Source organism: Mangifera indica, chromosome 10 (assembly GCF_011075055.1).
Source record: "Mangifera indica cultivar Alphonso chromosome 10, CATAS_Mindica_2.1, whole genome shotgun sequence".
NCBI lineage: Eukaryota > Viridiplantae > Streptophyta > Magnoliopsida > Sapindales > Anacardiaceae > Mangifera > Mangifera indica.
This window is the reverse complement of record NC_058146.1, coordinates 8,188,619-8,205,676: the sequence shown is the minus strand read 5'-3', so window position 1 is coordinate 8,205,676 and position 17,058 is coordinate 8,188,619. Positions and strand designations below refer to the sequence as shown.

Here is a 17,058-nt window from a genome sequence, read left to right as displayed (position 1 = left end):
TTCAAATCAAACAAATTACAAAAAAAAATAGCAATCAATTAAGAGATCTAAACTGGTTTTAGTAACTATGAAGTCTATTATTAAACTTAAATTTTACCTATTTAATTTGATTAATTTAGTTCTAAATTATTTATTTGATTTAACTAATATTTTAAAAAATAATAAAAATAAAAAGGTTGCATTCACATGCTGTGCACGTTAGCAAAAGAAAATAGGGTCCAGCTAAGATATCCTAATTCTCAGTCATGCGGCCCCCAACTGCCCCCGAACTTGGAACCACGTCAACAAGTGGGTCCCCACCAAAAATTAGTTGGTTCCCGCTAAGGAGACTCAACCAAACTCTAACTCTACGCCTGGATGCGCAGTCCGCGCACGCACTTTGCCACGTGGACAGCGTCGGTGCCATGATGTTTTTTTCAAGTGCAGGTGTGGGCCGGCGCCAGACGGCACGAGACTCGTGTGGCTGTGATTCGGTTTCTATGATGACGCAAAATTACTACTAAATCCCTGAATCAGTGATCAAATCCCATGGTCAGTTCACGTGCACATACATCAGACGGTTATGATTCCCTCCAGCTTTTTCGATGTCATATTTTCAGTACTCTACTGTACACCTTTGTTTTCTTGTCTGTACCCTTGCCGGCTTCGGCGATCTCTTTCATTGTCAGTATTCATTGCTCTCCCTGACACGATTACCAATTAACAATGTTATCAGATTAATTAATCGTACGATTTGGCGAAAAAAATAATTAAAATAAATTAGCCAAAAATTATAGGAATGTCAACAATATTATATATATATTATTATATAATTAAATAATTTATTTTAATATGATATAAATTATTATTTAAGAATTTATAATCAAGATTAAATTGGATTAGATTATTTATATAACACAAATAAATTTTGATGAGAAGAATTAGAATCAAACTCCTTCAAACTTGTCTCCTTTTTCTTTGTTTTTGGGTCATGCCGTCTTTAATTAAACCGTTTGTATTAACAAGAGAGAGAGGAGGTAAGGTTACATTTGAATATTTTTAATACAACAAATCCGCAAGAAAACATCAATAGAAGATAAGAGTTGTAATTAATTAATTAATTAATAATTAAAAAATAATTGAATATCCTTATTAAAAAAGTACATATTTAGTGTATTAGTAAAATAATAAGTGAAGCGGCAAAGTAATTGAAATAAAAGGACAGAATGAAAGCAAAGAGACAAAACATTCAATTAAAATCATGAATTAATTATAAAATTAATCCAAGGCAAGGCAGTGAGTGAGATACCATATAATATATACATATATATAAATATAAAATCCCTACTATCTAAATCTTAATTAATTTATAAATATTTAAAAAAAAAAAGAAAGGGAGAAATTGTATTGTACTACAGCTAGCTTCAGTTGACAAAGTAAACCAACAAAATTACAAAAATAAAAAAAGGGTAAGTACTCTTTTGTTGCACTCTCAGAAGACCAAATCTCAGCTACGCTTTCTGGAATCAACTTTATGTTATCAGCACTAGCACTACTGGTTGATTTCAAGACTAAACTTTATGTTATTTTATTTGATACAATAATAATTATAGTGTTTGTTTGGATTGATCAATTCAGCACAGAAAAGGAATTGGTTGTCCTTTTGGGTAATTTCATGTCAAATGGGAAATGGGGATATGCATTCATGCCATGACATTTGATGCTGTTGCCAAATTCCAATTTCAACTACGCGGATTCTACCTAATCTATTTTTATACTAGTAGAGGAAGTGGAATCACATATAACCTAAATCGGATTTTTCTTTTTAATGACCATAATACCCTTACATTCAAGGAGAAGTGGTTTACACTCAAGGTTTGTTGGTTTATAACACAATAAAATTATTTCTAAGTATTTTTTATTACACAAATAATATGTCATCATATAATTAGATGATTTTAAATTATAAATAAAATAATATCCAATCATATAATAATAAATTATCTGTGTACTAAAAAATATATCAATAAAAACTATATGTATACAATTTGAGTATACAAAAGATGTATCATCATGTAATTAAATAATTTTGAATTAAAAATAAAATAATATCCAATCAGATACTGATATATCATCTATGTACTTATTTTATATACTTAATTTTTGTATATATAATATTACTCAAAATATATATATATATAATTTCACCCTTATAAAATTAATTTAACAACAAGAATATTAAGGTCATTTCAACAAGAAAGATGAGAAAGAGAATGTGAACTCAAAATGTACATGCATACACTAAATATGACTAGAACACGCGAACATTATATTATAATATATAATCTAATAATCCAATTTGGGAATTGAGGGACCACCCATTCATCTTAAATATTCTCATCTTCCCCCCTCAGGGTTTATAAATTAATAATCCACCTCATCATATTCCATTAGGGTTTTACTGTTTAATTTAAAATGACTTATTAATATTTCAAATACCTTCAGAGTAATATTATAAATATAAATAAATTAAACAAACTAATTTATATAAATTGAATGATTTTGAAATGAAAAAAAAAATAATTATATCATCCAACTACAAATTATTATCTCAGTTTATATAAATAAACTTTTGTATATATATATAAAATAAAACCATAAGGGACTAAATAATAATAATGAAATCTTAAACTATTAAAATACTATCTTTCCCTTTCATTCTTTGCTATATTTAAGTCTCCTCTCTAAACATAAACAAAAACTAAACTCACCAACTCCCTCCTCCTCCTTCTTCTTCTTCTTCTTCTTCTTCTTCTCCTTCTCCTTCTCATCTCTCTTAAGAATACATCCTCCTCCCTCTCAGACAAAACTTTCCAAAAACAATTTCTTCCTTCATTTGAAATGGCTGAAACAAGCATCTTCAACAACCAAACCCCACCTTGCAACATCTCACATTCAACACCTCCCCTCTCTCCATGCACAGAGATTCCCAAACCATATCCAAACCGAAGCCCAAAATCCGAATAATTCACATATTCGCCCCGGAAATCATCAAAACCGACGTCGAAAACTTCCGGGAACTCGTTCAAAGACTCACCGGAAAGCCGGCTCATGATCTTCAACAAAAGAAAAGCTCTCGCAACAACAAGAAGAGGAAGAATCCAAGAGCTCCAAGAAAAGAACAAGAATTTCCAAGAAAGAATAATAATAATAATTCAACAAGCTTTCAAGAAAATCAGCTGCAAGAGGAGAAGAAGACGGCGAGAAGTGGGTCTTCTTCAGGGATTCAAGGAGTTAAAGAAGAGGAAGAAGAAGGAGTCATGTGGAGCAACAATGGCGGATATTTGAATGGATTTTCAGACTTTGAAGGGTTTCTGCATGAAATTGGAGAATTTCCATTGATGCCTCTGCATGCTTTTGAAGAAACTCAATTTGCATAATTTTTTTTTGGGGTTTAATTTTCAGATGAATGTGTTTTGATATTGATTTTGTTTTAGATGATTAATCGATTTTTAACTAATTATTTATTAATTTATTTTTGTCTGTTTGATCTTAAATTTCTCTCTAATTATTTATTATTAATTTCTTCGACGTGGCATTGCCGCATTGGGTTCTACTCTTAATTGAAAAAAATAGTTTTTTTGGCAAATCAAACAAGAACGTGCAAATTAAATAATAACAAAAATAATAATAATAAGTTAATTAATAATAAATTACTTTTCTTGCAAGACTTAATTTAGTACAAGAAAATAAAATTTAATAGAGATAACTCGTCTCCCACTAATCATGGTTAATAATAGAGTAAACTTAAGTTGATTGGCTTTTGATTAAAAAAAAAAATTAGTTTCATATAAAAAATGACAAGTTGGGATAATCTTTAATATTATTATATCATGTAGTAATTTTTTTATTTTCGGAAAATCTTTCTTATAACTTATAATGATGATATTGTGGTAAAATAGGGAGAATAACTACAGTAAAACTAGTTATAAAATTAATCAGTATAAATTTATATATAAATAATGATACGTTATTATATAATTAAATGATTTTAAATTAGAAATAAAATAATATCTAATCATATAGTAACATATCATTATTTGTATATCAATTTATATTCATTATTTTTATATATAATGCTATTCGAATAATTATATTAATAAAGGAAATTGATATAAATCAATATGATATTTACAAAAATAATAAAATTATATGCATATAGTTTTGAATACTCAAATGAGTAACTAGACATTATATTATCAGGTAATTGAGTGTTTAATTATAATATATTATTGAAATACTTTATTAGGTATTAAAATTAAGTACACATAACATTACTCACCATTTAAAATTGAAAATTCTTTTTTTTTTTCAATTATCATTCATTTTCTTTAAAAGTGTGCAAAGCTGATTTGATATAGTTTGAAAGTTTATCAAACCATATTGAAAAAAAAGATTTGGAAAAATTTCAAACCAAACCAAACCATTTTAGATTTCAATCTAAACCAAATAGAAAAAAATACATTTTTATCCCGTTTGGATTATGATTTGAATTAGAGTTATCAATATTTTATGATAGATGATATGTATTCTATGAAACAATATGATACAAGTGAAAAATAATATATATTATAAGGTGTATCAAATTAATACAATATAGTAAATGTATTCTATGATATAATACATATTCTACAATATGATATATATTACCAATATGGATTGATACGTTTTTTAGAGAAAATGATGATACAGTAAAAGTGTATATAAAAAATTTTAAAATGTTAAGTGTGTTTGTGATATCTTCTAAAATAATGATGTGTCAAGTATAATTTTTTATTATTTTATTACTATATTATAATTTTATTTTTTAAAAGATATATCATACTATATAATACACGTTATAAAAAATTAGGCTTTTGATACATGATATAATGCGCTATTCGACTACAATAGTTTGAACATTTTAAGATAATTCATTTCTAAATATATATATTATTTAATAAAATTAATTGAATTATAGTTTTCTAAAACATAATATAAACATATAAAATATATATTAAATATATATAAAATATACATGTAAAGAAAATAACAAAATTAATAAGAAAAATAAGTTGTACACTTAATTGCTTATTAGAAAATTTTATCAAATATAGTTATATATATTTTAAAAAAATACGTTTTACAGTTTGATTTTATTTAAAAATCGTTTAAACCGTAACCCAAACTTAAAAAATAGTTTGAAAAATTTTCAACCAAAACAAAACTATTTTATAAACCAAACCAAACCAAATTAAACCATAATTTTTAAACGAATTAATTTGATTTTATGATTTGAATCAAATTATATATCCTCCTAATTTTCACTTATAAAATTGTCAATATTTTACTGAAAATTATAACATATCCTAACATTTACTAAACATATAAACGTTACATTGATAATTTTACTCCACTCAGAAAAATCCTCTCCCCGTTTTTCTTCATTTTTTATATCCTCAATTTTTCTTCTTTCTCCCTCTACTTTCATTATCTTTTCCACATCCATTCTTTTTTCCTTGCCGCATCTACTTCCCCAATCCCTCTGCATCTCAAATTCATACACTGACATCTTTTTCTTCACTCGTCAATTTTTTTATCACAACAAACACAAACACTACCATTGTTTTGGAAAAAAACAAAGATTTGGATCCAGTTTGAGTTTCAGTAATGAGACCTGGCTTGATTTCAAGCTTTCTTATGATGTGTATGTGCTCAAATACTTACAAAGTGGAGTTTGACTTGAGAGATGGTGTCTGTTTCTTGTCTACTTGATTTTGAGTTATGTCCAAAGATGCCTGTGAGTAGACAACGACAAATTGATAATATGGTGGCAATGACTGAAATGATGGGCGAGGTGATGAAAACCAATCAATGGTGGTGAAAATATGTTAGTGGTGATGGTGATGGTAACCGTGATAGAGATGATGGGTGAGGTCAGGATCTACGTTTGATAGTGAGAATGTGGTGGTGGTCGTTGTGAAGATGGGCAATGTGAGATCTGTGAAAGAAAAAACAATGAAGGGAAAATAAAAAATGTAATTATAATTAATATTTTAAATTAATTTAGAGTGATTGTATAAAATTAATAAAAATAAAGACTCCACATTTATTTAATTAATAACGGCAATTTTATAATTTTATTAAAAGGTAAACTAATAATTTATAATGAGTAGAATTGATAGACAAACAAAAAAAAAAAAAGGGATTTTTTAAATTTAAAAGAATAAAAAATTATTGTTCCATCAAGGTTTGAGCGAGAAGTCATTTGGCCTTTACAAATTATTTATATACCAAGGCAGACTTAACTGTTACAAGTCGAATAAAAATATGGAAAATTATTTTCATAAAATATTCTTTCTTAAGTTCTGGAAACAGAGAAAATATGGTTGGGATGACACAGTTGATGGTGACATATCTTACATTTCTAAAATTGAGTTTCACACATTACCAATATTAGGGGTAAGTAGAGTCAATATTTCTTGTAAATTTTAATAGCAAATTGTAATTAAATTAAACACTTGGACGGTCCGACTAAATCCCCAATTACAAAATTGAAATTTCATCAGCAATAGTAACACAAAATATTACACAACTTGGAATTTACCATGGTTAAAAAAAAAAAAAAAGTTAAATTTATTTATCCCTTGTCATTGTTTAGGATAATCTAAAAACCTCCCACTGTCAATTGGAATTTTGGTAATGTGTCCAACTCAATTGTTTGTTTGTGATAATCCAGAAATCCCTTTAGGGTCAATTATGTTCCAAAACTTGTAAAAGCAGAGGACATTTTAGTCAAGCACCATGTTGCAATTAGGTTAAGAATGTTCATATTTCAACATCAAACACATATATTATATCACATTCTAGAGTATTGACAAAGTAAAACTTTCTTAGTCACAATCACATATTGAGGAGATCAAGTGTGAATTGGATTGGTTAAACATTACCTATGCCGCCAGCATGCTTGCCCGAAGAAGGACCAAACCCAAACCTGCCAGGGGTTACTGTCGTTGACCATTTACCGATGAAGACTTCTTCTGAACACTAATAATTTTAATTGCCAACACAGAAAATGAACAATAAGAAACACAGGTGAGCTGAAATGAAATGAAGAACTTGATTAATCATTGTAATTTCAGTTTTAATATTCAATATTTTACTGTATTTGTATTAGTTCTAAGAAAAAAATTTGAATTTACATACACGACAGAATCCCTAGCTCTTGTACTCGGTGGTGATTGGGTCAGCCAATGGAGATGTGGGAGCATCCAACCTTGTAAGAACTTCAGGTATTCCAGCAGAATCTCTTATTATCTGCATCAAAAGCAAAAAGTTTAGCTAATGATAGCGAGGACCGACTATTGAACAAACCACAGACTGAGTCTAAGCTGATATTTCTTCATACTACACACTTATTTTGATAGCTGCAATCATATGGGTTATATGTAAAACACCTCTGCCACCCTTAGATGTTAAATAATCACATTCCAAAATCAGACATGATGAATACTTGCCTCCTCATTAATACAATTAAGGGTATCTAAGGCTTTGATGTACTGCAGTTAAAGAAACAATTAGAACCCAAATTTATGAAAGGATACCATTCAAGAGAGAAAAGAAACTTTTGTCAGTCACAAATTTTTTACCCAAGAGAGTTGCAAGATTCTATTATATTAGCAAGATTTTCTTTTCTGTAATTTGAAAAATATTAAAAAAAAAATTATAAAGTGGTCAAGAAGAAAAGTGATGCCATCCGTTATAACAGTAAAAAGAAAAATGTAAAAGTTCCACCATTAGAACATCATTCTACTTCGAGATGCAGAAAACTGGCTGCTATAGCTTTTCAGTAGAGAATAAAAAGTAAAAAGTTCGGTGAACAAATTATTTGGAGCCAATTTAAATATCAAGAAGAATGAAAAATTTAGCATGACCCAATGTGCAAGAGATTGAAAAAGCTTTTCCTTGCCATAACATGAGAATGATGCACTACATCTAATTTCTCCTCCATGTTGCAACTCTGCAATTAACGTGGAATGGAAAAGATAAAGAGCATCACTGGGATCAATGTGAAAATGTTAAAGACTAACCAAAAAGCAATGGGAGATTTATGGAGATAGCAAGGGTAAACCTAATTCACAACAGATGGCAATAATGAGCGAAACCTGAAAGGACACTCAGATAGGGTGAAACATTCATACAGTGATTTCAAAATTAGGTGATGTTCATATGAACCTGAAATCGAAATTTAAGACCTCTGGTCATATATCAGTTTTTGGATTTTAATTGCACAGAATAAAGTTCTATTCTAGAAAATAATGTCCACTATATGTCTATGTCATTATTTACTTCAAAAGTGACATCCCCCAGAAGTATAAATGTTAATCTAGTGACATCTACAAAAATAAGAGATTAAACTTCCAAACTTACAAGTATCTCTTCATCAAGATAAGAAATCATGAACAGCCTCTGGAAAGATCCACCTGAAGGAGTAAAGGAATAGACTTAGACTAGATTCATCAGTCAAACTGAATTTATATAAGTAAATAAGTGCAACTAAAGCATAATAAGGGGTGATTGCAAGCCAGTGTCACAAATGACAATGAATTATTTCAATGGCATTGATCTATGAAATTGGTCCTATAGCATCATCAAGCGAATGATTCCATTCCTAATGGTGAATTCATAAATATAGATTTGCAAAGGAAACTAGAGTACAGTCTACAATGATCTTGGATACATGTATTTCACCAATCTTTGGTTATTTTATCAAGTTGAAAGATACATACTTGTCTTACTAGACGTCTTAATATCAATACAAATTACATCGCCAAAGAGAAAATTTGAATTAATAACCAACATCTATCTAGCTATTTATAGACCGATATCTAAATGACTGAATGCAAGTACTATAGCTACTAAGCAGAAAAATAAAATAGCACAATGGACATTAGAAGAAACGGATCAGAATACTAAGCTAAAATAAGATCAACAAGTGTTCTCTTTCTCAAACATCAGTTGACAATTATTAATGTGATCAGTTCTGCTGACGGTATTAGTAAAGCATATAACACCAAATTATTACAGACTGCCTTGCACAACACAGAACATATTTATCCAAAGGATCAATAATACAGCAGACTTTTATGATATCAATATAGGATGAAAATTAAAGACAATGAAATGCTTACTAAGAGGAACCCTTAGCCCGCTGTCCACCACATCTCTAATACTTTCAGGAAGCTGCCGAACTGTGTTCACTGCCTGATTAAATACACCTTTTAGCTGTTCTGGTAATGCTTCTTCAATTACTCTTGGTGATTCAAAAATTCCTTCAATATATTCTTCTTTCATTCTAAGCGGTCCCTCAACAGACAGCTTGCTGGAGAACATAATTTTACTTTCTATCTGCATTTCATTAGAAGGCACTTCTCATCACACAAAAGTATGGTGTAATTACAATGTATTAAGTTGAGCTGATTAGCAGAAGTTAAAATGTAATGCAAACATCTTTTACAATTCATTTTATTATACATATAATTAAAGCCTCAAATGTATAACTAAAGCCAGACATAAATTATGATGTCAAACTTGACACAAAAATTTGAAATTGGAGCAGTCACTTGCTAGTCAATTTGACTTACAGATATGAACATTTTAGCATCTTGACTTCAAAATCTTAAGCCAATATGTCATGGCATAACTACTGAGTGAAAATTCTTTACTTCCCCTATTCTCTTTAGAGACAAACTTTTAATCTAATCATCACAAACAACTGCATATAAATGCAGTTGTTCAGCAGATATCTAACAAACCCCCCTCAACTAGCTCTGACACAACTTGTTGGTGGTTTAAGGATTTAGAATCCTTTGCATCATGACCTTAAACACATGCTAAACACCATCATGAGCCCACAAGCTTAAATCAATGCACCAGCCAAATAACAAGTCCTTGTATATAAATATTTCACTTGACTGTTCATTTCATATTTTCTCACATGCTTATTCAACATATCTTAGTGATAGATTTCCCTTGCATATGCGTATCTAACAAATGTTTGTCACATGCAAAGTACATTTGTGCAGTCATCAACATCAAGGACATGTAAAATGAACTAAAAATTACCGAGTTCAGCAGTTTCAAGTTAGCTGTGACTTTGCCATTTCCATTGTTGATCAAAATATCCATTTTTGACAAATCTGCCACCGTTGAAGGAAACCTCCTGCAACAACAGAATGATCACCACAGGGTTAGCTGACACTATTAATTCAATCAATTTCTAAATATAAAGCACATTCACAACTAGAAAATTTACTCACTCAAATATAGCTCTAGCAGCAACTACAACTGGGCTACCAGATCCAAACCACTCAATATTCCATTGACCTTCAAGAAAGGGAGACCTGGAAAATGCTATGAGAACAAATAAAAAGTCTCATCCTAGAAATAGGAACATACAAAAATAACTTATTTTTTATTATGCACCTACATTGTTGGTCTTAGCGTTGGATTCAGCCGCTCAAGACTAGTTATCCTCTCATTCACATCAATCTGCTGCATACTTGTGGTCTTCCCTGTCACTAAGGCCTTAAAACCCCCGGAATCCTTAAACTAAAATCAAAGAGTAATTAGTTTCACTCTCAGATTTCCAACACAACATAAACAATCAATTTAACTGTCCTACACATTATAAAAGGGATCACACTACCAAACTGTGTTTTGGTAACATTACAGGGCTGAATGTTTTAGTAAACAAAGTATATAAAAATAGTGAATACATTGAAACTTAAAAAAATGCTAATACTTGCTAAAATCTTCTTACACGGTAGCCAAAACAGAGCTTGTTGAAACAAAAAATAAAACAATAACGTTACATGCAGTTACAGTAGCAGTTCTTATATATATTACAAATTCCGAAATTTACTATCTCACCGGCGCAATATATCGGTAGCGTTACTTGTAGCCATAAGAAATAATCTACTATTTACACACCCATTATTTACTAGGAAAACACATTTTACAATTCTAGAATGAATTTCTTCATCAACTTTAGATTTAAAAAAAAAAAATCTTTGGTTTTTTCAGTATTTTTGCTATTCAACAAGCATTCATCAATTAAAAGTTAAAAAAATAAATCAAAATTTAAAAAATTACAATTGGAGAACTGAAACAAACAAGACGGCGGCGTTTTAATGAGAAAAAAAGAGGAGGAAATAGAAAACTGACAGCAAGGAGAAGCGATTCTTTAGCTGACCGTCGTTCCACTTCCTTGGCGTAGGCGGCGGGAGGGCCCTGTACGGCCTGCTGGACCATTGCCGTGCATCGGAATTCGGGGCGCAATTTCCGGTCGTTGTACAGAGACCTGATAGGAGTGACGAACAGAGGAGTGAAAGTGATTGAAGTATAAGAAGAAGAAGATGAGAATTTGGAGTGAATTATAGGGGTTGCAGGGAGTGAGCAGTGTAGAGGAAAAGCCATTGAAAGCGAAATGAAAAAGAAGAGAGTTTTCTTTCAGTGCGAGCTGACAATGATTTTACTTATTACTTTATAGGCAGCTTTGGCCGTAATGGGGTGTCGGTATCGTGACAATTTAAGGTACGTGTCGGAGATTTTTAATTTTAAATAGACTAAAATTAAAATTAAAATTTTATCAAAATTTTTTAATTATATTTTAATATTTAATTTAATTTAAAATTATTTATTATTTTTATTTTTAAAATATTTTTATTATTTTAATTTTTTTATCAAATTATCTAACATATTATTAATAAAATGTACCAAATTATATTAATATATTATTAATAAAACATACAATATAACATCTTACCTTATTAATAAATAGTTTAAAAATTTATATATGAAAACTTTTTAAAATATGTCATTATATTATTTAATAATAAAATAAAATACTTAAATAAAAATAATATGAATAATTATAATTAAATAAAGATAAAACTATATATAATATGTAACAATTTTAAATTTTTATTATAAAAATACAATGTCTATAATTTGAGTAATCTAATCAAATTTTTACTATGTAATAATAAAATAAAATATTTAAATAAAAATAAACAATAATATGAGTAATTATAATTATATAAAAATACAATTATATACAATCTATTAAAATAATATTTCTCTAAAATATTCGTATCTATTTAAATCATATTAGATTTGTTTTGTGTGAACTTTAATGTTATCCAATTTAATTTCGAATCTATCGAGTTGACTGAAATAAATTTAGTGTAAAAAAACTCAACCCTAACTTGATATTTTTTGTGTCGTGTCATATCAGGAGAATGAGTTATATTGAAAATTGTCAACTCTATTTATATGTTCAATAATACTGTGTGCATAACTTTTGTGCATAAATAATGAGATGTTACCATGTGATTGAATATTGTTTTATTTTTAATTTTGAATTATCTAATTACATAATAACATATCATTATTTATATATAAAATTATATATATAACACCACTCTTATGTGTGTTATGGCTTCAAATTTATTTTGTTTTTGGTATATATTTTTTTAAGATTATAAAATTGAATTCAAGCTGCATGCATTTATTGAAAATTTCTTTTTAATTTTTTGTATACAAAATTTAATCACAATTTTATTAATTAAATCAATAAAATTACGTGTAAATATTTTTCATACATAAATATATTATAATATAATTAAATAATTTAAAATTAATAATAAAGTAACATTCAATCATATGATAATATATTTATGTAAATATATATTTATATACAAAAAATGGTATATATAACATTGCCTTCGCTTGCTCCCACTCCTTTGCACTAATCTTTTTGTTAAGGCTACATTACTATTTCCCACCCAAGGTTTAGTATAAATCCAACTTTTCACTTATTAACTATTAAAAATTTAAATATTCACTTATCTATTAAATTTCATTATTATTGTCAGAGGTAAAATTGTTACTTATAAAAATATTTAAAAAATAAAAATTTATTATATTTCCACCATTTTAGTTTAAAAACTAATAAATTTCCTCTCACCCAAAGTTTAAAAAATCAACTCTTCCCTCTAGGGTTTTTTTAGGATGTTGTCAATGGCTAGAGACAACGACGACATTCTCTCTCTCTCTTAGTTTCTCCGTTAATCCCCTTTCGTTCCTAGTTCACCTATATTGACGAGAGTTGAATGTTGACTTAAAGAGTCATTATGCTCTTATTTTGATGATAACAAACTAATATGTCCCTTAGCATATTAACTAATGATTTTACTTGAGTGTGAGTTTAGATTGCAAGAATTTATTTAATGCATTTGAAGGAGTTTCAAGATGAAAATGAAGACAAGGTTTAAGTGAAAATTTTTGAAGATTTGAAGTAAAACTCAAGTTTAGGTAGATATATTTGTAATTTAGAGTATTCGTTTTGATTAGAATATTTATTTGCATGGGATAGATTACTTGAAAACTCATTCTCATATCTTTCACATTTTGGGTTAAAATGTCATTTTTCAAACTATTGGGTTAAATTGCACTTTTCAAAGTTTTAGGGGTTAAATTATAATTTTTGAAAATTTAGGGGGTAAAATTTAATAAAATTTGGTCGACCAAATTTGATTGACCGAATTCTTCGATGGCTACTTTCGAATTGTCCAAAAGCCATGCATTTTGGCTTTCAAAAATTCGGTTAACCAAATTAAATCTGTTCGACCGAATTTTAGTTTAAACTTTCTAACAATTAGTGCCACGTAGGCACCACGGGAATGTCACGTCACATCAGATTGATCGAATTACATCTGATCAATTGAATTATGCATTTTCTGTAAAATTAAAACAACTAGTCTTTGTACATAACAGTAACTTTCCTCATTTTCCCTTATATAAACCCAATCAAATTCATTTGGAAAAAAACTTTTGCCACAAAAAACTTTCACATATCTGAGAGCAAATTAGTTTTGAGCTATTCACTTGCAAATTATCTTTTCTAATCAAAACCCTTGCTCATATACTTTGTAATTTCATTTGTATTGGGTTGTACTAAACTTAATCTTTCGTATACACTCTTTGAGAGAGATCATACTTCGAATTTATACTAAAATTGGTACTATAAAAGAGTGAGGTTCACTCTTGGAGAGATTAGAAAATTTCTAGTGAGAGAAATTGATCTTCAACACTTGTAAAGGTTAATAGCACATTGAAGACTATTTTGTTGTGAAGAAAAACTTGATTGAGTTTTTGGTCAAACCAATAATTAGTGGAATACTTCTAGAGAGAAAGCTTGGAGGAGTGGACGTAGGCCAGGTTGAGCCGAATCACTATATATCGTGTGTTTGATTTTCTCTTCCCTTAAACTCATACTTTATGTTATGTTATTTTAATTGTATTGATTATTTGAAATATTTTTGTTATTCTCATAAATTGGATTAAAAATAGACAATATTCATTAATTTGAATAAATTATTTTAATTCTCTAATTTGGTAAATATTGTTTTAAATTACCTAATTCACCCCTCTCTTAGGCCATTCAATCCTTCACTGAAGACGAAGACGTTCTTTCGTCTTTAGAGGAAGATGTTTCATCTTCGTTTAGAAACTATTGATTCGTCTTTGTCGGTTGGTTTTGTCAATCAATGATGACTAGAAATGAAACGCCACTAAAAGAGAAGCCGAGAGGGAGGGAGAATGTCGTCATCTTCGGTCATCGACAACGTCTGAAAAAACCTTAAGGAAAGATAAAATTTTTCAAACTTTGGGTAGAGAGAATTTATTGGTTTTTAAATTTGGAGGGTAGAAATATAATAAATTTTTAGTTTTTTTAAATACTTTTGTTAAATAATAATTTTACCGTTGATAATAATAATAAAATTTATCAGATAAATGAGTATTTAGATTTTCAATAATTTATAGATAAAAAACAGATTTGCGCCAAATTTTGGGTGAGAAGTAGTTATTTGGCCTTTTGTTAATTGTTAATGATTCTTCGTGCTCCTTTTCAAGCACCGTGTGGGAAGATTTTACGGTACTTCAAAGATTATCTTCAGTTTTGTAATCTTGAGACTGAAACGCAAGCACGATCTTGAAACTTATTCTTCACAGTGTTATTGTGGTAATGCTTTTTAGCAAGGGTTGTTTTGCCTAAACTACCCACATCAAAAATAAAAATCACACCACTCTGCTGCCCCTTGCCAACAATTTCTCAGCATCATCCTCAAAGCCAACGACACGATCTTCTACTATAAAGAACATTTCCTTTTCTTCACCCTTGTTACTATCAATTCGTGTGCCACCAGCCAACATGAGTCCAACAGAGAGGGAAAAAAAAAAATCAATCGTTGCTGAATTAAGCAAAACAGTAGCTAGTCTGGTGGCAAATGTCCATGCCTTCAAGTAGGTACTCTGCCCGTCATTTTGCTCTCCAATTTCATTGAACAAAACAATAGCTGGGTGTGCGCAAATATTAATTTGTCTTATGTAGGCGGCTTGATGAATAATGGCTGGTTGTGTGCCAATTCGGGTTTTCACTCCCAGCCACGGGAAAATTGTTCAATTTTAAGTCTCTATGGGTTTATTGAAGGTAATTTATATTTTATTATTTATATTATTTTATTTAATTTATAAAAGATAAAAAATTACAGTAATATTTTATTAATAATAATGAAATAATAGATAATGTAAGTAATAATCTGAGTATCAAAATATTAAATGATTATTAAAGTAATTTTAATTTTATTATAATTATATTTTTATTTATTAATTTTTTATAATAAAGATAACTCAATTTTCAATTAATATCATAATAATATAAAAAAATATTTTAAAATAATTATACCTAAAACTATTTAAATAAATAAATTTATTAGTATTATTTAATTATCTTTAATTAAATATAATAATTATTTATGCTTATTATTTTTATTAAATTTTATCAAATATAATAATAATTTATACATAATTTTAAATAATTTATTTTAAAATAATCTTTCAATTTTGATAATAAACTATTACCCAAAACAAACACCTGAAAATCATTGTTTACTCAATCAATAAATTAAACAAAAAATCATTAATCAACAACAATTTTTTATTAGAAACCTTTGAATACTTACCAAATTAAAAAAATTTAACCTTAAATCCTAAATTAAATTATTTTCCCATAAAATAAACAATTTTTACACATAAATCACATCCTACTATAATTAATAAACAATTTTAATAAATTAACAACCGATTTTAAATTTAAAAACAAGATATTAATTACGAAAATTAAAATTATCACTATAAACTTTTAAATAATTAAGTAAATTAGTTAATATTAACTTTTTAACTTATATAAAAGATGAATATGACCAAAAAATTGGAAAAAATTGGTAGATTTTGGAGTTGGATTCTCTTAATAAAAGTGGTAAAAGTTTTGAGTTGAATGAACAACAATCAAACCATAAAAAGATATTTTTAATTAAGGGAGAAGGACTATTTCCCACCCAACTTTTGATGCATTCTCAAATTGACACCCACGACAGATGAAAATCCAGTTTTCCCACCCGTGAGCTGTTAAAATGGATGATTTCTGTTTGCATAAGGGTAAAATGTCTATTTTACCCTTGTTAGATGAAATGACAAAAATACCCCTCAATTTAATTTCTCAAAATTAATGTGAGAGTTTTACCATTCACCCCCCTTAGGTTTTAGAAACTAACATTTTCACCCCACAGCAGATGACAAAATACCCCTCAACTTTAAAAACTAACATTTTCACCCCAAACCTGGGGTTTCCATATTTTTCAAAATACAGCCGCCCCCCATAACTTTCAAAACTAGCATTTCACCCCCATTCTCCAACTTCAACTCCGGACGTACACGGTGCGACGAAGAGACGGAGATCCCTTCGTCGCACGATGCGACGAAGAGACGGAGATGGGGGGCGTCGATCTGGAAGAACAGACGGAGATGGGAGATCTGGAAGAACAGACGGAGACGGAGATGGAGATCTGGAAGAACAGACGAAGCGTCGTCGTCGTCGAAGCGTCCCTCGTCGAAGCGTCGTCGTTTGTAGTCGTC

General features: G+C 29.0%; 2 protein-coding genes across 3 annotated transcripts; one reads left to right on the top strand and one right to left on the bottom strand.

Moving 5' to 3' along the window:
• The first annotated feature begins 2,788 nt into the window (after window positions 1–2,788).
• LOC123226685 (VQ motif-containing protein 17-like) lies at window positions 2,789–3,443 on the top strand. The gene has a single exon (XM_044651210.1). It carries the CDS (start codon window positions 2,955–2,957, stop codon window positions 3,417–3,419), a length of 465 nt encoding a protein of 154 aa, XP_044507145.1. The 5' UTR covers window positions 2,789–2,954; the 3' UTR covers window positions 3,420–3,443.
• Window positions 3,444–6,849: 3,406 nt separating this feature from the next.
• Window positions 6,850–11,556, bottom strand: LOC123227055 (probable plastid-lipid-associated protein 13, chloroplastic). 2 transcript variants are annotated; one of them, XR_006504432.1, is made up of 9 exons: window positions 11,245–11,556; window positions 10,508–10,629; window positions 10,338–10,421; window positions 10,144–10,240; window positions 9,210–9,426; window positions 8,449–8,501; window positions 7,225–7,335; window positions 7,025–7,065; window positions 6,850–6,987 (listed from the first exon to the last, which is right to left on the bottom strand). XR_006504432.1 is itself a non-coding variant. In XM_044651677.1 (8 exons), exons 1-7 carry the CDS (start codon window positions 11,494–11,496, stop codon window positions 7,237–7,239), a joined length of 924 nt encoding a protein of 307 aa, XP_044507612.1. In that variant the 5' UTR covers window positions 11,497–11,555; the 3' UTR covers window positions 6,850–7,065; window positions 7,225–7,236. The 2 variants fall into 2 exon arrangements, 1 of the variants encoding a protein (XP_044507612.1); XM_044651677.1 differs by having other exon boundaries at window positions 6,850–7,065; window positions 11,245–11,555.
• Window positions 11,557–17,058: the final 5,502 nt, after the last annotated feature.